Below are 22,924 nucleotides of genomic sequence, written 5' to 3' on the forward strand. Positions count from 1 at the left end.
ATCAGTGCTGGTAATCTTGCAGGGATTAATAGCTTCTTCTTTATCTGTGGCGGCTGCAGCCCTCAGATGTCTCGCCTGGGCGGCACACGGCCGACAGAATACTAATGACGGCTGGGCGGAAGCGCCGTCCTCAGAGACCCTCCTGAACAGATCCCAGATCAACCTCAAAGAAGAGCGGCACTGATCTGCTGAGAGACGCTTCACTGCAGAACGACCACGACTTCAGACGCTCGACACGCTTCACCGGAGAACAAACGCTATGAAAAAACGTCCAGGTTTTTAAATGTTTCTGAAACAAGTAGTAACATTTAAAAAACGTTAGACAAACGTCCAAATGAACGAATTTTTGTGCTAATGTTTTGAGAACATTATTAAAGACCAGAAAACTTTAAACAAATATTCTATTAAAGGATTAGTTCACTGTTCACTGATAATTTACTCATCCAAGATGTTCATGTCTTTCTTTCTTCATGAAGGTTTTTGAGGAAAACATTCCAGGATTTTTCTCCATATAGTGGACTTCACTGGGGTTCAACGGGTTGAAGGTCCAAATGTCAGTTTCAGTGCAGCTTCAAAGAGCTCTACATGATCCCAGACGAGGAATAAGAGTCTCATCTAGAGAAACCATCGGACATTTACTAAAAAAAATAAACATTATATACTTTTTAACCACAAATGCTCGTCTTGCACTGCTCTGTGATGCTCCACGCATGACGTAATCATGTTGGAAAGGTCACGCATGACGTAGGTGGAAGTACCGATCCAGTGTTTACAAAGATTAAGTCAAACGGCCTTTACAAAAAAATGATGTCGGACGATTTTGAAGTTGGAGGAGAAAATGAGATGGAGTTTTACTGCGGTACTTCCACCTACGTCATGCGTGACCTTTCCAACATGATTACGTCATGCGTGGAGCATCACAGAGCAGTGCAAGACGAGCATTTGTGGTTAAAAAGTATATATATTTTTATTTTTTCAGAAAATGGCCGATGGTTTCTCTAGATGAGACTCTTATTCCTCGTCTGGGATCATGTAGAGCTCTTTGAAGCTGCACTGAAACTGACATTTGGACCTTCAAGCCGTTGAACCCCAGTGAAGTCCACTATATGGAGAAAAATCCTGGAATGTTTTCCTCAAAAACCTTCATGAAGAAGAAAGACATGAACATCTTGGATGACATGGAGGAGAGTAAATTATCAGGAAATTTTAATTCTGAACTGAACTAATCCTTTAATGTTACTGGAAGAACGTTTGTTCATAACGTTGAGAGAACCTTGCCAGAACCTTGCTCTTCCCTTTACACTCGATCTAGAGCAGGTTTATGTTTGGAGAAAGACAACTGATGCCATCTTTACCAGATTATTTTTCTATAATTCACTCTTTGTTAAGCTCTGGCACCATTTATTACTGGAAACATCCCATAGGAATACTGTGGATGTGAAGATTGTTAAACGTTTTTCAATTTCGGTCTCCTGACATTTGTCTATTTTTTCCCTTCGTTTGTTCAGTTAGTCAAAATTTTGAAGATATTTTTACTAAATATGAAGATATTTTTTATTATATAAACACATAAATAAATGTTTTAGGCTCTGCAGTATTTTTAATGTTTGTGAAAGAGTCTCTTCTGCTCACCAGTGCTGCATTTATCTGATCGAAAATACAGTAAAAATTGTGAAACATTATGACTATTTAAAACAGATGTTTTCTATGTGAATATATAGTAAAGTGTAATTTATTCAGCATCATTACTCCAGTCTTCAGTGTCACATGATCCTTCAGAAATCATTCTGATGATTTGAACATTTATGAATCATTCAGCATGAATATCTGCAAACTGACATCAAATTATCCTCGAAAATTAGACACAATTAGTTTGATGTATGTGAGCACTCACAGGTTCATCACCACCGTCAGAGCGGCACTGGAGAGATGCAGGATCACTGACGGACGGACAGACGCACAGAATGACTGAAATGGAAAAGAAAGAGACTGCAGAGAATCCTGCGTCTGTCCTCCAGAGGAAGAGAGCGGCGCTTCAGTCGATTGGGGTCACCGATGTTACATCTGTCCCTGTTTCCCTCTCCTCGGACTGTGATGTAACACACCCGTCTTCTGCGGATATCGGTCTGTCATCAGCACTAATGCGCTTTGAGAATAAACTCAGAACCTGACGGATAATAAAGCAAAAGTTGAACATTTACTCACCATGTCGCTCAAAACTCAACAGATGTAGAGGGATATCCTGGTGAAAGAGCAGGAGAATGGCACAAAGATGATCATAACATATTTAGTGTGGGATTTTTTCTATTGCTCAAAAGATTCTTAATAGTGAAAAAAGGTTCTTTAGATTATAAAATATTCTTTACGCTCTAAGAAGCATTTTTTGTCCCCAAAAAGTCATTAGTTCTTGAAAGAATCCAATTTTTCTTAGTGTGAAGAACATTTTAATAATCTAAAGAGCCTTTTTCCACTATAAAGAATCATTTGTGGAATGGAAGGATTCCATGGATGTTCAAGCTTCTTCATCAATGCCAATCATGAACTGCTATTTTTCACTGAAAGGTTCTCTGGGGAACCAAAAATGGTTCTTCTACACTGAAAATAAATAAATAAATCTGATGTAGGGTTTACTTTGAAACAATTTTCACTCAAAAATTAATAGTAAATTGCATAAATAATTACAAAGTAACACATTGAATCAAACATTACATTTTGAAGCAGGCCCGGCTCCACGGGGGGGCCAGGGTGGGCCTGGCCCACCCAATCAGAGGCTTGGCCCACCCAGAGCCATAGAGAGAGATCTATAGATCTCTCTATAGCTCTGGGCCCACCCTGGCCCCACACCACATAACAGCCAATCACAAAATTAGTGTGATATTCAATTCAGCTCCAGACCAAGCGGCAACCTCCCCCTTAGTAGTGCTGCTAAAATATATATTTTTTCTAAATATGTCTCTAAAATATGTTAAACCGTTCAATACCGCTTCTCTACAGTATCCATATGACAGCGAGTTCACGCACATCGCAGCCTCCTGTCACTCACTCAGCGCAGCGGCAGGCCTCGAGACTCTCGTTCGGTCCGGTTGAAGCGTTATTGTTATGATAACAACTGATACGACAACTTTAGCATTCATTCATTCATTCAGTGTTTCCCATTAATGACCCTGTGCGCCGCCACCGTTTCATAATGAACCGAAAATTTAAAACATAAATGGTCTCTACATTGTATTTTGCCAATTAACTAAAATCGAAACCGTAATGGCTTTGTGCCTTAATAAAGCACCAAAATATATACAGTGATTAAGTATATACTATTTAGTCTGTTTGTGCTGCGTGTTTTAAAGAGAAGTGCGCACTTTGCTCACACGATCAGCTGGCGATTTGGTGATCAAAATTAAAGCTCAAGGATTAGAAATTGGCTACAAACTAGTATTTTAATTTTTAGTATTTTATATATATTAGATTGCATTTGTTACAATAGCCTATATGGATATTACTGTCATGTATGTATTATTATTTTATTGTTATAATTGTTTGGCATCCTAAAACACCTAAAACGATGTAGACTTTATATCACAACTAAAAATATATTTGAACCCTCTTTAATGTCCAGGTACAAGTCAATGTTGTTTCTTTGGTCAATTTGCACACTGTACATGAGTTGAAGCTCTTAATTTTGAGCTTCCAAAGTGCACCAGATTGATGCATTTAACCTTAAAATGTACAAAATTTTCTTACGGGGGTGCATGCCCCTGGACCCCCCTAGAGGAGGTATTGGACAAAAGTTCTAATTTCGAACAGTATAAACAGCTCGTGCAAAAAAATTTAAATAATAAATGTTGCAAATATTATTTGTGTTATCTCACATTATATTTTGTAATGTGATTTTTCAAAATAGTATAATAGTTTATAACAATAACAAACAACCCTAACAATTGCCTTATCTATATCAATAGACATGTGAGATTAAAGCATTAAAGCCCCCCACCAATCCGACCGGCCCACCTGGAATATCATTTGGCCCACCTTTCATCTCATATCTGGAGCCGGGCCTGTTTTGAAGAGGAAAGACTGATATTGCATTTTCAAAGATAAATACATTTTTTGGAACCTTTATTTTTAAGAGTGTATGTCATCAAATATTGATTTGATGCACACATAAAGCATCATGTGACTTCAGAAGAAGCGCACAAGTCGACTGTTAAGGTGTTTTCTGGATGTTATTATGATCGGCCTCTGCGTGGAACATTCTTCAAAACATCCTCTTGTTGTGTTCCACTGAAGAAAGAAAGTCGTAAAGGTTTGAATGCCACGAGGGCGAGTAAATAATGACAGCGTTTGGGTAGAAAGACGAGTGGCTTTCGCTCCTGATGGCTGCTGTACAGATGGAGCTGCTCTGATTCGTTCTGCTTCTGTGTCGTCTTTGTCTCCAGCGCAGGAGAACACAAAGAAGGAGGGTCTGGGTGGCCGTTTGCAACAGCTGAGGGCGTGTGTGTGTGTGTGTGTGTGTGTGTGTGTGTGTGTGTGTGAGCTCCCTTTGTGTGCCACTGCCTTTGTTTGGGACGTACCACTCCGTGTCACCAATCCGCTGCCGTTCCACTGAGAGCGAGGCGGTCCCTCCCACCGGACCCTCAACACACAGCGGGACCCCTAGTGGACGTCACATGATGCTGCAGCATGACTCCATTCAGAACAGACACAAGCTACAGAGAATGTGATGACATCACAAAGAGAATGTGTGTGATGACGTCACAAAACAGAGAACTGACAATATACTGCATACCGTCGACTCGTTTCTTTAAGATGAGACACTATTGTGCATTATCTATTAGCGCCCAATCTTAATCCTTCAAATGTGGTGAGTTTGAGTCGGAAACCAAACTTTACAGTTATATATATCTATATATAATTGTTCATTTATCGTCTGTCTCAACATTTTATTCCTAAAAACATGGTGAAAATGTATTTTATTTCTGTCTGTTGACAGTACTTTCTGATTTTGAGTGACCAAAACAGAAATCCCTTTTAACGTCACAAGAATAATTTTGACCTACTGTTTATGACAGGTAAACACTATCACAGTAATCTGAATTTCATAGACTGAAGGTTAATAAAACAGAAGCTCTGTAATGCACTTATTTGTGCTTCAATAATCAAAAACTGCATGTTAAACATAAAAAATTGTACTGTGATTTGATTAAAATCAAATTACGCAAAATCGCAAATTTTTTAAAGTGCTGAAATGACTTTATATTTACTTCTGTTCCTATAAAAATGCATTTATTTTCTTTTTAAGAAACAAAAATATGTAACAATGCTTTATTAACATTTTTCAAATAAGGACTTACTAAAATAAAAATGAAATATACTGAAAAACTAAAGCTAAAAAAAAAAAAAAAAAAAAATTGACCCTTGCTTCATCTAATCTTCAGATTTCTGTTTTTGGACATTAATGAATGCATATTTTATTACACTCTAAAAAATGCTGGGTTAAAAACAACCCAAGTTGGGTTAAATATGGACAAACCCAGCAGGTTGGGTTAAAGGGCACCTATTATGCCCTCTTTCACAAGATGTAATATAGGCTAAGTCTCTGGTCTGGTCAAGTTTCAGCTTAAAATACCCCACAAATTTGCCCCTGTTTGGGGGTGAGCAAAAACATGCCTTTTACTATATTACTATATTGCTGGCTAAAAAAATAAATCCAAAATTGGTTGAAAAAATGGCTTGGTGAAAACAACCCAATCCCTGGGTTTGTCCATATTTAACCCAGCATTTTTTAGAGTGAGATAAAGCGATAAAGCCTCATTTGTGTATTTAAACAACAATTTAGAAAATTTGCATTTTTTGTGCTATATTTAATAAATTAATCTTTTCCTTTTCACCTGTGGTGTCTCGATTTAAAATTATATTAAACTATACATTAAGTTAAGCAGTTATCCTCTCAGAAATAAATATGTTTATTTTGTCTTTTTAATCTGATTTTGTGTAAAAATAAATAAATAAATAAAATTGGTTATAAATCAATTAGCTTACCTTGCACAGTACACCAACAGCAGAGAAAGCACGAAAAGTGTGTTATTCTTAGGGCAGATTCGCAGAGAAAGCGTATATTTCCTGTCAAAAATATGAAAAACGTTGTCAGTTGAACGACAAAAAACACCGCGTTTTTAGAATGACGTGTCATGCGCGAGCAACGGTTAAAGTTGTCAGTCAAGCGAGAAATAAAGTCAAGTCTATCGCGCGATTACATTGAAAAACAACGGAAAAGTAGCGGAGCGGAAAAACACGTTCTGAGTGAACCGCTTACCTTGCATGTGTCACGTGATGACATCATAACGGACAACAGAAGGAAATTTCCCGCTCTCTTCTTCAGAATGCTGCTTGTTGGCACGGCAACAGCAGCGCGCGCACATTCTTGGCAGAGTTAATTCCCGCCGCGGGCCGTTTGGAAATCATTGACGATATTAGGCGGGAATAATTGAGATGTTGATTGCTCCTTCACACCAGTAAATGAGATTATGTACTGCTGATCGCTCATTAACAAACCTAAAGCATGATTATGAAAATCATTTCCTGCTGTCTGGAATACATATTCCACAGAGGCATATTCCATTACATAAATCATAATAAAACACCAATCCCATTTCTGCAGAACACGCCATTCGAAATAATGAGTAATTCAACTGTGCTGCGTTTGTTCTGGTGATGGATTTGTGAATCTTTTTTGTTGTTTATACAGCATATGTGAGATGCAAAATGTTAAAAGAACATATTTTTGTCAGCTAGGGACAGAATCACTTACTATAGCCTTATCTGTGTAAAGGTGCATCCATTATTTCAGCTCCAAAAGAAAAATTTCATAATTAACAGCTCTAATAACGCACATTGATACTGATTTATTAATTAAAGGTGAAGAAGTGCTTAATTTCTGCACCAGTTGTACTGATTTACATGTTTGATTGACATTGGCTCAACCAATGCTCTGAGTGGGCGGGGCTATACCTGTTCGATCAAAGTCATTATTTTTCCAATTTTGTTTGTTTTTACACTTCAGCTTAGACAAAAATACAAGCACATTTCTGCCTTTAAAGGATTCAGAATTCAAATTTCCTGATACTCCATGTCATCCAAGATGTTCATGTCTTTCTTTCTTCAGTGGAAAAGAAATGAAGGAAAACATTCCAGGATTTTTCTCCCTATAGTGGACTTCACTGGGGTTCAACGGGTTGAAGGTCCAAATGTCAGTTTCAGTGCAGCTTCAAAGAGCTCTACATGATCCCAGACTGACATTTGGACCTTCAACCCGTTGAACCCCAGTGAAGTCCACTATAGGGAGAAAAATCCTGGAATGTTTTCCTTCATTTCTTTTCCACTGAAGAAAGAAAGACATGAACATCTTGGATGACATGAGGGTGAGTAAATTATCAGGAAAGTAACGTGTGTGAATGTTGTGTTTTCTGACAGCTCGTCCGGATACAGCTCGCTCGAGTTGAATTCATCCTGTAGGATGTAAGACATCTCAGGCCGAACCTCCTTCACCTCGTTAACCATCGTGATTCGCTCACCTTGAATTTCCAGTACATTTCGTCACTCATCAGTCGGTTTTGCAGAGAAAACAAACTACAGGAAGCAAACTGAAGGAGTCGGAGCGAGTGAATTATATTATATTTCTGCATTCAAAACGTACAGTAAAACATGTCTCAGCATTCCACTTTGAGTGATTGCATTCATAAATGCATTATAAATTATATAAAATATATGATCATCACCATTGCAGGATAGAAAGAATAGAATTTTCTGTGAATCACTTTCAGAATAGCAAATATGTACATATCAGATATCACAAGATTAAAAAGAGCATTTGTGCATTTTAAAACATCATCAGCAGGAATGGTGTAGAAAAGTTTCTTTTGCTACAAGAAGATCTCACACAGAGGAAAACCGTCTCTCTTCCGTTCTCAGTCTTTCTTTTTGGTGCTTTCTGCCTCCTCCGGGTTCGTTTGGTCCGTGCCAGGGGTTTTCCGAGAGGATATCGAGGCGTTTTTTGGGGAAGCATGGCAGGTCTGATCTGACCCCTGGGTCGAGTCATTCAGGGGTGAAAAGGTCAGAGGTCGAACAAACAGAGTCTTGTAGAGGACAGACTCCAGCGCTGAAAACGGATACGACGACGAACCCATCATCATCATCCGCGTCTGAAACAACAGAGATGCACATGAATCAGAAGTGCAAATTAGATCAAACAAATACAGCAGAGCCAAATCTGCAGCAATACTAATAATTCCACGTGTGAAATGAAGAGCTGGAAGGTCGAAGGTTGGGAGCGAGAGGACGTTTCCGAGCTAACAGAGAGATCTGACAGAAGAACTCACGATTTGCCGTCAGTCTTGCTGAAGAACTTCACTCTTTTTAAAGCAGAATGATGCAATTACATGAAAATGATGCAAAAAACGAGCGAAACGTGTAAGAGCGTCACGACAGCAGCGCGGATCACTACTGAAGGGCAGGAGAGGATTCACAGAGACACTTTGATGAGCTTTAGCAGGTCGTTCGTTAAATTCACCCCAACGCATGCGAGCAGACGCCTGTCCAATTAAAACACGACACGCCAATCAATCAAACAAGGCTCGTGTTTAATTGTGATATCACAGCTGATGTTCATCCATCAGTACACACACACACACAGAAGCTGTTTTTCACAAATCGAGCTGCGAATGGCATTCTAGAAACCTGTACACTGACAATCATTGATTATGTCAAACTAACAGTCACATGACCTCATCACACTGCATGTTTAATTCAGTAAATGGCTATAAATGCAATTATTTTGCATTTGCAAATCGTGTCGCAGGTCGTTCAGGTCGTACGCAATGCATTGTGGGATAGTTTGCAGATTTTAGGTTTTATGGAGTATTTTGCATGTGTCTTATTTAGTGCTGTCAAATCGATTATTTGCGATTAATTGCATCTAACGTAAAAGTTTGTAAATATATGTGTGTATTTATATATTTATGCACACATATTTACAAACTTATGTTAGATGCGATTAATCGCAATTAGACATATGCGATATATCACGATAATGAATATGCATGATATTGTTATCGTGGGCACTTCAGAATACCGCAAATAATAATTTATTACCGATTAATACATTTTTTTATAATGCATTTAGGAAGGAGACGCGCTGAATGAAAGTGCACATTCACTCTCTGACATGGAACAGCAGAATGCAGCGGTTACCCCGGAAAACTAACAATGATTAGTTGTATTTCTTAACTAACATTAACAAAAATTAATACTTTATGTAACAAATGTAGCTATTGCTCAATCTTAGTTAATGCATTAAATAATGAGACTTTATTGTAAAGTGTTTCCTGTTGTTCTTTATAGCCTAATTCATTTGCACTTTAATCTGTTTGAAAATGTTATATTTATTGTGTATTGCATTATTGTATTTAAACATTCAGAGTTCTTTTTGTTATAAGAAAAAGAGTTCTTAAACCTGTTATAGTATGACAACACTGTTTTTTGCATCTTATTTCAATATCGTGATAATACCGTATTCCGTGATAAAAGCTTCAGAAATTAATCGCAACATGAAAATTTGATACCGTCACATGCCTAATCGCAATCAATCGATTTGACAGCAGTAGTTTTATTACATTAAGCTCCACTAATGTTCAATTCAATTCACATTTATTTGTATAATGCAAACACAACAAACCTTATTGGTGACGATGAAGAGCGTGTAGATGAGCATCAGGTGATGAGTTTGTATCGGGAGGAAGCGGCACTGCTGGAGAGAGAACAGAACCGATCCCAGCAGGGTGATTTTGGTCGGGCTGCACACACACACACACACAAAGGTCAAAGGTCAAACAAGGCCCGAGGAGTTAAATATAACAGCTCTGACATGTAAAATAGGTAATTAACACACGGCTGCGACGCACATTCTATATGCGAGTGGATTTTATTCTGTACATAACTCCAGTGATGTCCCTCAGGTCTACTGTACGACTTGTTGATTGACGGTAAATAAGAGTTTGTCTTCACGGCGACTGACAGCAGAGAGAGACGCTTACTCTCCTGCGTTCTTCCACACAAACCTTTTCAAATGCCACTCGCACAAAAACCATGACAACAAGTGTCGGCTGAAGGCGAGAGGAAATCAATACAGAAGCCAATTATTCTACCTGCGGCATTCTGGGACCAAACGCTATTATTCTGAAAGAAAGAGACTCTGGATATGAAATGCACAATGTATAAGAGGCTTGAGACGAGAGATTTCACCTCTGGAGTGTCTGCAGACAGTCCTGTCAATAATGCAAAACACTTCAGACTGATTTATAACTTTAACATTAACATGTAAATTAATTAACAGAGGAATACAGTGAATTAACGGTTCACGTCTGTCTGTCATACTGGAGAAACTGGACCTGAAAGACATTTACTGTAGACTAGGGCTGGATTGCAAATATCGATTCTCATTTTGATGAATCAATCTTTTAGTCTGTGCTGTTTTCAGTTGATGTGTGAAAAAAACATTATTTATAGCACCTGCCATCCAATTATAGTTTACAGAATTAATTCTGAGGGATTTTTTTCCTGGAGAAAAACTGGCATGTACTGTACCTGATATATATATACAAATGATTCGATATCAAGGTATTTCAGGAGCTTCATGAGGCATCTGAGACTCTTACTATGACATCTTCAGTAGTTCATTGGTTTCAGGCTTCCAGACGCCTCGAACCAGCTGCTCAAAGTTACTGATGAGGCCTCCACCCGCTCCTACAGACACGAGAAGATTCAGTGAGGTTATATACAGAACTCTAGGGTTCTCGACTCAATTTTAAAGAACGCTTTATGCCCCAAAAAAGGGTCAATGTGGTTCTATATACAGAAAGTATTCAGACCCCCTTAAATTTTTCACTCGTTGTTATATTGCAGCCATTTGCTAAAATCATTTAAGTTCTTTTTTTTCCTCATTAATGTACACACAGCACCACATATTGACAGAAAAACACAGAATTGTTGACATTTTTGCAGATTTATTAAAAAAGAAAAACTGAAATATCACATGGTCCTAAGTATTCAGACCCTTTGCTGTGACACTCATATATTTAACATTTCTTCTGATCATCCTTGAGATGGTTCTACACCTTCATTTGAGTCCAGCTGTGTTTGATTATACTGATTAGACTTGATTAGGAAAGCCACACACCTGTCTATATAAGACCTTACAGCTCACAGTGCATGTCAGAGCAAATGAGAATCATGAGGTCAAAGGAACTGCCTGAAGAGCTCAGAGACAGAATTGTGGCAAGGCACAGATCTGACCAAGGTTACAAAAACATTTCTGCTGCACTTAAGGTTTCCTAAGAGCACAGTGGCCTCCATATTCCTTAAATGGAAGATGTTTGGGACGACCAGAACCCTTCCTAGAGCTGGCCATCCGGCCAAACTGAGCTATCGGGGGAGAAGAGCCTTGGTGAGAGAGGTAAAGAAGAACCCAAAGATCACTGTGGCTGAGCTCCAGAGATGCAGTCAACAAAGTCAACCATCACTGCAGCCCTCCACCAGTCGGGGCTTTATGGCAGAGTGGTCTGACGGAAGCCTCTCCTCAGTGCAAGACACATGAAAGCCTGCCTGAAGGACTCCAAGATGGTGAGAAATAAGATTCTCTGGTCTGATGAGACCAAGATAGAACTTTTTGGCCTTAATTCTAAGCGGTATGTGTGGAGAAAACCAGGCACTGCTCATCACCTGTCCAATACAGTCCCAACAGTGAAGCATGGTGGTGGCAGCATCATGCTGTGGGGGTGTTTTTCAGCTGCAGGGACAGGACGACCGGTTGCAATCGAGGGGAAGATGAATGCGGCTGAAAACTGGAACTGGAGAGGATCTGCAAGGAGGATTGGCAGAGGATCCCCAAATCCAGGTGTGAAAAACTTGTTGCATCTTTCCCAAAAAGACTCATGGCTGTATTAGATCAAAAGGGTGCTTCTACTAAATACTGAGCAAAGGTCTGAATACTTAGGACCATGTGATATTTCAGTTTTTCTTTTTTAATAAATCTGCAAAAATGTCAACAATTCTGTGTTTTTCTGTCAATATGGGGTGTTGTGTGTACATTAATGAGGAAAAAAATGAAGTTAAATGATTTTAGCAAATGGCTGCAGTATAACAAAGAGTGAAAAATTTAAGGGGGTCTGAATACTTTCCGTACCCACTCAATTTTAAAGAACACTTTATGCCAAAAAGGTACCATAAAAGAAGAAATGTCTTAAATGACTACATAACACTTGTTTAACAGGTTATTTAATTTTTCTAGAGATAAAGTATGTTTACAAGCTTTTAATTAAAATTAAATATGAAATATTCATCAAAGCTAAATCCATAAAATGATCCCATTATTGAACCCCTAAAAGACTCTATTTGTGAAGTGCGTGAGTTCTTCTAAGAGTTTGTAGATGAGAGATATCGTTTGAAATGTACTGATAATTCAGCGCCGTGCATCAGATGAGAAAATCCAATATGAAATCCAATACTCATTTCAGGGTGCTGATTCCAAAAATAATGCCTCGTCACACTCTATCGCAAAACACGATGCATTTCAAAGCATTTTTGCTTTCGACAACCATTTGTGAGGTGAAGTCGTCTTGTATTATACCTCAGTCAGCTACTTGTTTCAGAACGTTCAGAGAACATTCAAAAGTAACGTTCCCATAATGTTTGAAGAATATATGTTTCTTTAACCTTCACATAACCAAGAAAAAACCTTTTAAAAATGTTTTGAATGTTCAGAAACAATATTTCATAACTTAATGGGAACATTAGCAAAACACTCCCAGAACATATTTTGGTTAGCTGGAATCAAATTAGGAAATATTATGCCTTTTTTCCAAATTTGCATAAGTGTAATAATTCCCTGAATTGTTGATGAACATTCACGGGTCCGTTCGGTTCTGGCTGATGTGTTTTGGCTCTTAAACTTTTATCATTTTAGCGCCGATCGTAATTACAGTCACCTCGACCTCTTGATATTTCAAACCTTTTCTCTGTGTAATTGAAGGACGGCGGGGTGAAATGCATCATGGGTTTAATAATGAGTGTGATGAAATTCTGAAAAATAACCTTGAGCTTTTAAACATTAAAATGTCAAGCCAAGAATACTGTCACATCCTGATGCAACAAAGCGCTGGATATCTGAACAGAAGAAATGAAAGCCGCACACAGATGGATGAGTGTGATTAGGCTCCAGAGCACATGACAAACACATCCACGCTTAAGTGTGTCTTCATTAGGATCCGGCGTGTACCTTTGGCCCAGCCCACTGCGATCATCACAAACAGACCGTCTTTGTACTTCCTGCCTGCTTGTGTGACTCCGCCCAGAACCTTCCACGTACGTGTCACTTCCTTCATTCCCGTCAAGACCAGACGCACAGGCAGGATGGACGCCAGCGAATAGACGGCATCCAGAGGACAATAAAACACCAGATACCTGCAGAAGAGAGAGATTCGATAGGAATGATGGGATACATCTCACAAAAACACATCCACTGCAGATGAAGATTATCATTGCATTATCAGTTTGAATCATTTTTTTCATATTAAATTTTGTCATTTGGTTGGGTATTTTTGAAATGATTTTTTTACGTTTTTATTACTATTATTTTTTTTTCATTTTTAATTTATTTCTTATTTTAGTTTTAATTATTTTAGTACATAAACTAACTGAAAATGAGATTTTTTTTCCTTTGGCAACTATCAGAAATAGAATAATAATTTAATTTCAGACAAAACAACACTCTCTCTCTCTCACACACACACACACACACACACACACACACACACACACACACACACACACACACACACACGACGGTCCAGTGCTAATTGTTTAATTGCCCATCTCTCTCCCTCACAGCCCCAGTAAGTGCTCGTTTAAATATCCATTAGCATAATTTGCGATGCTGGCCATTAATTATTGTAAGAGCTCATCCTGTGAACGATGATTTCTTTCTGAAATGTCAGAGACCCGCCGAACAGACAAAAACAACAACTGTGAAAAGTGTTTCAGTGTAAGATCTGTTCCTTCACTGTGCTGACGACGGTCTTCAGAAATCAACAGCAGAAATCTTTCATTATAGACTTTCTCTGAACATCTGACAGTATGGGGTGAACTGTGTGTTATTCATCTGCAAATCTGTATATCACTACTTAAAATTCCCTTATTATTACATTACTTATTATACAGTTTTCCATGTCGGTGACCAGCAGAAAACTGAACGCTACATATTATATTAATAATGATGTGTGGATATTAATAAGAAAGGCTACAACACTTGGAAAAAATTACACTTACATTATTACTATTAATGCCATTAAAAAAACATATAAATGATCATTCATCGTTCTCTGTGCTTAGCCAAGCATGAGTTTCCCTTTATGTGCATGTTTACTGGAGGCCTTTAGATGGCGCCGTCACATCACTGAGTCTGTCAGAGTTCTCAGTTCCTGACAGTTCAACACGACCGTGAGAGAATTCAGTCACACAAACACACTGTCAGACCATCACCCTACTGACGGAAACATCTAATGTTCACCCAAAACATGAAGAAACAACACATTACATGTTGCATAATCAAACCTATTTGAGATACTCTGCACTGTGACATTTTTAATGGCAATGAAACACATTTTCACTGTGAGTTCTCATCATGTGTCAGAATGTTTTGCTTCTCTAATTAATTTCTAATAATTGTGAAATATAAACAAATTATTCTGACTGTATTTCGCACAATTTCGAGTTTATAACTTGCAATTCTGACATTTTTCTAGAAATTCCGAGTTTATAACTTGCAATTCTGAAATTTTTCTAGAAATTCTGAGTTTATAACTTGCAATTCTGAATTTTTAGCACAATTCTAAGTTTATAACTTGCAATTCTGACATTTTTCGCACAATTCTAAGTTTATAACTTGCAATTCTGACATTTTTCGCACAATTCTAAGTTTATAACTTGCAATTCTGACATTTTTAGCACAATTCTAAGTTTATAACTTGCAATTCTGACATTTTTCGCACAATTCTAAGTTTATAACTTGCAATTCTGACATTTTTCGCACAATTCTAAGTTTATAACTTGCAATTCTGACATTTTTAGCACAATTCTAAGTTTATAACTTGCAATTCTGACATTTTTAGCACAATTCTAAGTTTATAACGTGCAATTCTGACATTTTTCACACAATTCTAAGTTTATAACTTGCAATTCTGACATTTTTAGCACAATTCTAAGTTTATAACTTGCAATTCTGACATTTTTCACACAATTCTAAGTTTATAACTTGCAATTCTGACATTTTTCTAGAAATTTCGAGTTTATAACTTGCAATTCTGACATTTTTCTAGAAATTCAGTTTATAACTTGCAATTCTGACATTTTTCTAGAAATTCAGAGTTTATAACTTGCAATTCTGACATTTTTCTAGAAATTCAGAGTTTATAACTTGCAATTCTGACATTTTTCTAGAAATTCAGAGTTTATAACTTGCAATTCTGACATTTTTCTAGAAATTCAGAGTTTATAATTTGCAATTCTGACATTTTTCTAGAAATTCAGAGTTTATAACTTGCAATTCTGACATTTTTAGCACAATTCTAAGTCTATAACTTGCAATTCTGACATTTTTCGCACAATTCTAAGTTTATAACTTGCAATTCTGACATTTTTCACACAATTCTAAGTTTATAACTTGCAATTCTGACATTTTTCGCACAATTCTAAGTTTATAACTTGCAATTCTGACATTTTTCCAGAAATTCCGAGTTTATAACTTGCAATTCTGACATTTTTCCAGAAATTCCGAGTTTATAACTTGCAATTCTGACATTCTTGTGAGATTTAAACTTTCAATTAAAAAAGGTAATTGCAACATTTTCTCACAATCACAAAAACTTTTTTCTAAGAATTGTGAGATAAATTCTTAGAAAAAATCAGAATTAAAAGAAAAAAAAAATCAGAATTGTGAGATAAAAAGCCACAATCCAAGCTTTTTAAATTCTGTGGTGGAAACAAGCTTCCATAGTTTTAGGAACATTAAAATTTAAAAACATTATTTTAGTGAATATGAAACACATTTTACCCATAAATTCTCATTTGTGTGCATCTGAATGTTTTGCTTGTCATTTGATTTCGGTTTGATGGTGACCCAGACATTGATTTATCACATCACACTTGTACACTATCACATTATCTTTTGTTTACTTTTATTTATTTATGTAGAATATATAAGAGGAATGAAGCAGGTTTGTAACAGATACAGGAACATGAATGAATGGCATGATGCTTTAAGATGTTGACCACATTCTTAGATACAAGGTGCTTCAAAAAATACCATAAAATGTCTATGACAGATAACCCACAAAAGCATCATAATGGCAGTGTGTCTCACCACATGAGCGAGGCGAGCAGCAGGTTGGTGGTGTTGGACAGCGGAGCGACCGGCGCGTCTGCCATCATGAGCGCTGAGAGAACGGCTCCACCGAAACAATACAGCATCGAACTGAACCAGCACGCAAACGGACTGCGCTGAGACACGTCCAACGCTCCTGCAAAACAACACACCTTCATCATCATCATCATCATCACAGCAGATTCACTTCAGAAAGACAGACGCGACACATAAATCAAACATACACATGTGTGTCTGGACCTGCTTAACCATATTTTAAGGACAAATTTGTACCCTGGAGTGAGATACACTTGACAAAAACTCCTTTTGGGATGCCTTCATTTGTAAAAGAAAAAAAAAAGTATAAAAATAAAGTAAATTTTTTTTTTTTTAAACTGTAAAAATGCAAAATGTTTTCTGTTACGGTGTTTATAACCATCTGTATACAACCAGCTAACAAAAACATGCTCTAAGAACGTTCTTATTAAGTTTTGAAAACATTATTTCTGAATGTTGTCCAGTATTTTATATGAAAATGTTTTTCTTTGTTACATTAAGAGAACATTGCATTTTTAAACATTTTGAGAACGTTACTTAGAATCTTCTCTAAATGTTCTGAAACAAATAGTAACATTTAAAAAACGTTAGATGAACGTCCAACTGAAACATATCAGGATAAAAAAAAAGGTCCATGAATGATATTTTTGTGCTGAAGTTTTGAGAACATTATTAAAGTCCAGATAACTCTGAATGATCGTTCTAGTAATGTTACTGGAAGAACGTTTGTTCATAACTTTGAGAGAACCTTGAGAGAACGTTCCCTGTTAGCTGGGATGTGTGTGTGTGTGTGTGTGTGTGTGTAACTGGGCCTAAAAAACTCTTAATATTCAAAATCAAAATAAAATGTAATAACAGCACAGCAGTCACTGATAACAGATTTCAGACACATGCAGAGTCAGACTCACAGATAAACCATGATTACATGACGTCTGCTTCTCTGAGATTACAGCGAGATTATGATGAGACGCCCAGCCTGAACATGTGACCATGAATGAGGATGATCCACTTCCTGTGGCACTCAGATTTAAATATTTAAATTCTCACATTCATGAATATGCAAATAGGCATCACATGTCAATGCAGTGTAACATGCAACTACTACAATTTACTAGTTTTATTGTTTTACAAAAGTTTTTATGAGCTCATAATAATTAAGAGTGCTTCATGTCACACGGCATTTCAGATGAACTAATGAAGACAAAAGGCGATTATAAATGAAGAAATACTTTTCATAATATATTTTCACTGAATAAAAATACTATAGAAGATGTTTATGTTTATGTATATTTTATCACATCATGTGATCATGAAACTGCTCATGGGAACTGTTTCAGATTCAGAAGGCTGATATCTGCGGTCGCTCAGGACGCCCTTCACTGATCTAATCAGGTCATGTGATGCAGCAACAATGACACACTTGATCAAGAGTTCATGAGACAGTCGGATTCATTCATCACATCCTGATGCACACAATTAACATCAAGACAGCAGACTGAACCACAGTATGAGCGAATGATTCAACACACACACACACACACACTGTTGTAGGCTCCTTATGGTTTGACCGATGGACGTTGATCTCCAGATAAAGCACACAGAGAGATGGGAAGTGACGTGTGTTAAAGTCACGCTGTAGAAACGTACCTGTCTACCTGCAGATAGAGAGACGCCTGCAACATCACCACGAGCGGCGCGTTACTACAGACAGCACAACAACAAAGACTGATCAATCACATCATTATTTTAACACAATTCATGCATTTTCCTGGAGAAACGGAGACAAAATCGCATCAATCATGAGTCGTTGCTATGCAGTCGCTACAGTGTTTCTTCCTGTCTAACGATCACATGATACAAAATAGAATAAATGTGTCAAATGAAGGTTTGCTACAATGTTGCAGTCATTATGTTCCGTCACATGACCACATTACATCCAGTGAGTGGCGTCATGTCATCATCATGAATACAGAATTTTAAAATAATTTAAATATTAATTAATTTAAATACATTTTTTTTTTCATATATTTTTGCATTTCTTTTTTAATTCGATCCTTGAGTCTGCAATAAAGTCTGATGATGATGATGATTATATTTTTAATCTTGTTCTGAGAAAAACAAATTGAACTCTTTTGACAGTCTGATGAAATAATGATTTAAAATCGTGCAGAAACAGAAGCAGTGACGGATTTGATGACATTTGGATTCTAAATTAAGGTCAAATCATTCACAATAAGACTGAGAAAATAAAAGGGGAATAATGCTAATGTTTAGATGTTAAAAATACTATCATTGATATAATGATGCTGGAAATAAATATCTTAAAGAGTATCATGGTATATTATATTTTTAGACATGTACCATAGTATTCTTTGAGTACCACATAAATATGGTATACTCTAAAAAATGCAGGATTAAAAACAACCCAAGCTGCATTGAAAATTAACCCAGTGGTTGGGTTAAATGTTTGCTCAACCTGCTGGGTAGTTTTATGTAACTCAACTATTGTTTAGAAATTACTGTATTGTTGCTTAAAATGAACTCAAAGTATGCTGGAAATTAACATTTAATAATATGTTCAATGAATGAACATTTATTAATAAGTTTATTGAATAATAATTAAACAATAAACATTTACTAAATTGCTTATTATTAAAGTTCACCTTTTGATTATTATTTGTGCCTCTAGTTATTATGTGTCTGGTTTTTGGGTTCATTTTAAGCCAGACATACAGTCATTTTTAAACAATAGTTGGGTTAGGTCAAACATTTAACTCAATCGCTGGGGTTAAAACAACCCAGCTGCTGGGTTTGTCCATTTTTAACCCAGCATTTTTTAGAGTGTATGTAAATAAAGTGATGATTCAGAACTATGATATATCAAAAAATTACATTTTAACATTTGATACCATTTCTGCACCGCCAGAGAAGATTTTTGTGATAGCTTAAAGAAAACAGAAGTGAATTCTTGTTCCTGCATGAGAGAAGAAGAGTTTCTGCTGTTCCCATTAAACATGCATGAGTCTGAAGACAGGAAGTGACACGCAGCACTCAGGGAAAAGCTCCCCGAGCGGAGAACAGAATGGAACAGGAAAAAGGCTTTTTTTCCAGAACAGTCTCTGTCTTTATCAGGCAGAAAGAAGCTGAACGAACTGCCGGCTGAACACATTCATGGAATAAAAGTTGCTTAGGAAACTGTAATACAATGAACTGAGGTCTGCTGTTTCATGAATCCTTTCATCAAACGCAATGAAAACATTTAGTGTGTAATGTTGCTGTTTGAGCATAAACAACATCTGCAAAGTTACGACGCTCAAAGTTCAATGCAAAGAGAGATATTTTCTTTTACAGAAATTGCTTTTTAAGCGGCTGGTAGGGACTATAACGAGCTTCTTCCCGGGTTAGTGACATCACTAACCCTAAAATTTACATAAACCCGCCCCCGAGAACACACAACAAAGGGGGCGGGGCCATGTTGGGCTGCTTTAGAGAAGAGGAAGAGTTGTTTTTGTAAATGCCGTCATTTTACGCCGGACTGCTTCACAAACGAGGGTCAGTTCAACACAAAAGATGAACATGACGGCACATGCTAGTGGATGAGTTGAATCAACTCCACAGCAACTACATCAATTTATCCACTAACCATTCAGAAACGTCTAAAAGTTGTAACTTCTTCCTGAGTCTCTCCATCAGTGTCGACTCCGGTTTGAACAATGTAAGGCTGAACACTTTCCTCATTTTGGCTGCGTGAGATTCTCCAGCTTTGTTGTTGTTGAGCTGTTAAAGCTCCGCCCTCTTCTGGAAAGCGGAGCTCATTTGCATTTAAAGGGACACACACAAAAACGGCGTGTTTTTGCTCACACCCAAATAGGGGCAAATTTGACAAGCTATAATAAATGATCTGTGGGGGATTTTGAGCTGAAACTTCACAGACACATTCTGAGACTTATATTACACCTTGTGAAAGCAGCGTTATAGATCCCCTTTAAGGTCACTGAAGGTGCACTGGATAAAGTCAATATGTTTCAGTCAAAACAGAAAGACGTTCAACCTGAATGATTCTTGTGAATCCAGAGGTAAACAGGCGGACGTGTCGAGTCTCATTCCCCCTCCAGATATTTCAGTAACAATGGAAGAGAGCAGGTCAGGTGAAACGAGATGCCGTACAGATCAGAGACTCTAAAATAGCCTGTGATCCAGTGCAGCTGCTGCGGCCAATACAATACAGCATCGCCCGCTCGGATCCAGCTGACAGGGACACTCTGAACAAACGCTCTTCCAGTAACGTTAATAGAACGTTCGTTCAAAGTTATCTGGTCTTGAAGAACTGAAACGTTTTAGTTGGACGTTCCTCTAACGCTTTTTAAATGTTACTACTTGTTTCAGAACATTCCGAGAACATTCAAAAGTAACTTTCACATAATGTTTGAAGAATGATACAATTGAATGTTCCATTAATGTTTGTTATGGGTCATTCTTCAGAACTGGTTCAAAGTCAGAAACGTCTTTTTCCACAAATTTTGTATGTATGCAGATTGTATAATAATTTCTAGTAATTGTGCAGTTAATTCTCATATTGTATTTTCAGAAAGTTTTGAAATATTTTTTTTTTTTTGCAGTTTGCACCAATTCTGTAGAATGGCCCATAAACATGTCATTAATCCAAATGGATGTTTTGAACAGCATTCAGAAATATAATTTTCATAGCTTAATGGGAACATATAAGAAGCAAAACGTTCTTAGAATTTATTTTAATTAGCCGGGATGTGAAGATAAACTGATGTCTCACAGTACAGAGAAGCAAAGAGCATGTTTGAGCACTGGTTTGGTTAATGCAAATGATCCGCCAAACTGGTTTTGTGCCTCCGCCCTGCAGTGAAAATGCATGTTTAATCTTCCTAACCACTGAAATTTGCATTTTACTTGGAGAAACACACACACACACAAAGAGAGATAATATTGACAGTGAGTTAATGATTAAATGCATTCCTCTTCCCTTTTGTCCTGTGTACACATTACATTTACTGATTTAGCAGACGCTTTAACCAAATCAAACACTTATTTAACATTCTGACCTGCTCTAGATGCATAAAGTCATCAAATCATAAACATAAATGTGCCCTATTGAGAACTGATCCCTCATTCTGTACCAACTCCAACCTGGATTATTATAAAGCCACTGATAAACAATGTCATGCGCGCGCGCAGCACTGTAAACGTGTGCGCGTACGCGTGCGCGGTTGCTTCACCTGCCCAGATGAACGAAACTGGACCAAATGCATTTATAAAACACAATAAATATCTGGAATATTAACAAACTATGTTGATTAAATAAAAGATAGAGAAAGTGCAAACTTTATATGTGTTTGATATGAAAGATTGAAGTTGCACAAATAAAACAGTTAGTGCAAATAAATAAGTGTTCACATTCTGGTTCAATGCAAGTTTTAATTTCCTGAAAACTTGCAACAAAACAAACTTATGATTCTTATCCGACAGTGATTTCTCTTACCTGGCTGCTCTCTCAGACTCATCACTGATATGATATAATGCGCCATGTCAAAGTATGGGAACATGGACAGATTTGACAGCCCGAGAGCGAGTTCATTTAGACTGAGAAACTCGAACACATCCATGACTCTACCGCTTCAGATCCCAGTCATGCACGCGCTTAAATCCGCCTTCAGGTTCGTGCGCGTGGACTCGATTTGTGTTCGGACGCATGTAGTTCCAGCGGTCAGAAGATGATCGGACACACAGAATCGATCCAGCTGATCGGAGCTGTAACCGGATCCGCCGCCATTACTGCTGCGGATGCTGCGAGAGTCGCGCGCGCACACACACCTACGTTGCGTAACTATTGTTTTGATCGAACATTTAGTTTTTAACTTATTATTTCAGAGCAAAACAGCACCAAACACGACCTTGATAATACATTTTTAGACATGATATTCTTGCAAATATGGTACATCCCAGATAAAACATTCTTTAAATAACATTCATAGAACGTTCTTATAACATATGTGATATGCATTCATGACGTTGAGAGAAAACGTTCTGAGAACATTTTCGGATTGTGATGATGTTGGTCTAAACGCGACTAGAAAACTGCATTTTAACGTTTTAGAAACATTGCAAACACTGTTCCCATATATTTGTTAGCTGTAACATAAAGTACCACAGATTTTGGAAAGGTTTCTTCTTGTAGTGACTAAATAAAAACTCTTTTCCTCAACTGTAAACTTAAGATGCTGTCCGAGATGCTGCATTTCCTGGTTTTTCTCATAGCGACACCTGCTGCACAAACGAGGCATAACAGAAGGAGTTCGAGTGACAGTTCTCGCGATATTCCTCAAGATGGCGCCATTGTCAAGCGGAAACAGAAAGAGCGGGATTCTCCAT

The 22,924-nt window shown here is 37.4% G+C and overlaps 1 protein-coding gene and 1 long non-coding RNA gene across 7 annotated transcripts in view; both read right to left on the reverse strand.

Moving 5' to 3' along the window:
• LOC125253075 overlaps positions 1–7,182 on the reverse strand; it is a 32,630-nt gene extending 25,448 nt beyond the window's left edge. For 4 of the 6 annotated variants that reach the window (XR_007181354.1, XR_007181351.1, XR_007181353.1 and 1 more), the window contains exons 1-4: positions 6,037–6,302; positions 4,569–4,703; positions 2,206–2,242; positions 1,895–2,112 (exon numbers count right to left, since the gene is read on the reverse strand). This is a non-coding gene — a long non-coding RNA (uncharacterized LOC125253075). The other 2 variants (XR_007181352.1, XR_007181350.1) reach the window with 2 other exon arrangements.
• A 456-nt stretch (positions 7,183–7,638) lies between these two features.
• tmem38b (transmembrane protein 38B) lies at positions 7,639–22,377 on the reverse strand. Its single transcript, XM_048166574.1, has 6 exons — positions 22,035–22,377; positions 16,466–16,622; positions 13,325–13,509; positions 10,707–10,794; positions 9,728–9,845; positions 7,639–8,195 (listed from the first exon to the last, which is right to left on the reverse strand). Exons 1-6 carry the CDS (start codon positions 22,156–22,158, stop codon positions 7,962–7,964), a joined length of 906 nt encoding a protein of 301 aa, XP_048022531.1. The 5' UTR covers positions 22,159–22,377; the 3' UTR covers positions 7,639–7,961.
• Positions 22,378–22,924: the final 547 nt, after the last annotated feature.

Source organism: Megalobrama amblycephala, linkage group LG18 (genome assembly GCF_018812025.1).
Source record: "Megalobrama amblycephala isolate DHTTF-2021 linkage group LG18, ASM1881202v1, whole genome shotgun sequence".
In the NCBI taxonomy this organism is placed as follows: Eukaryota; Metazoa; Chordata; class Actinopteri; order Cypriniformes; family Xenocyprididae; genus Megalobrama; species Megalobrama amblycephala.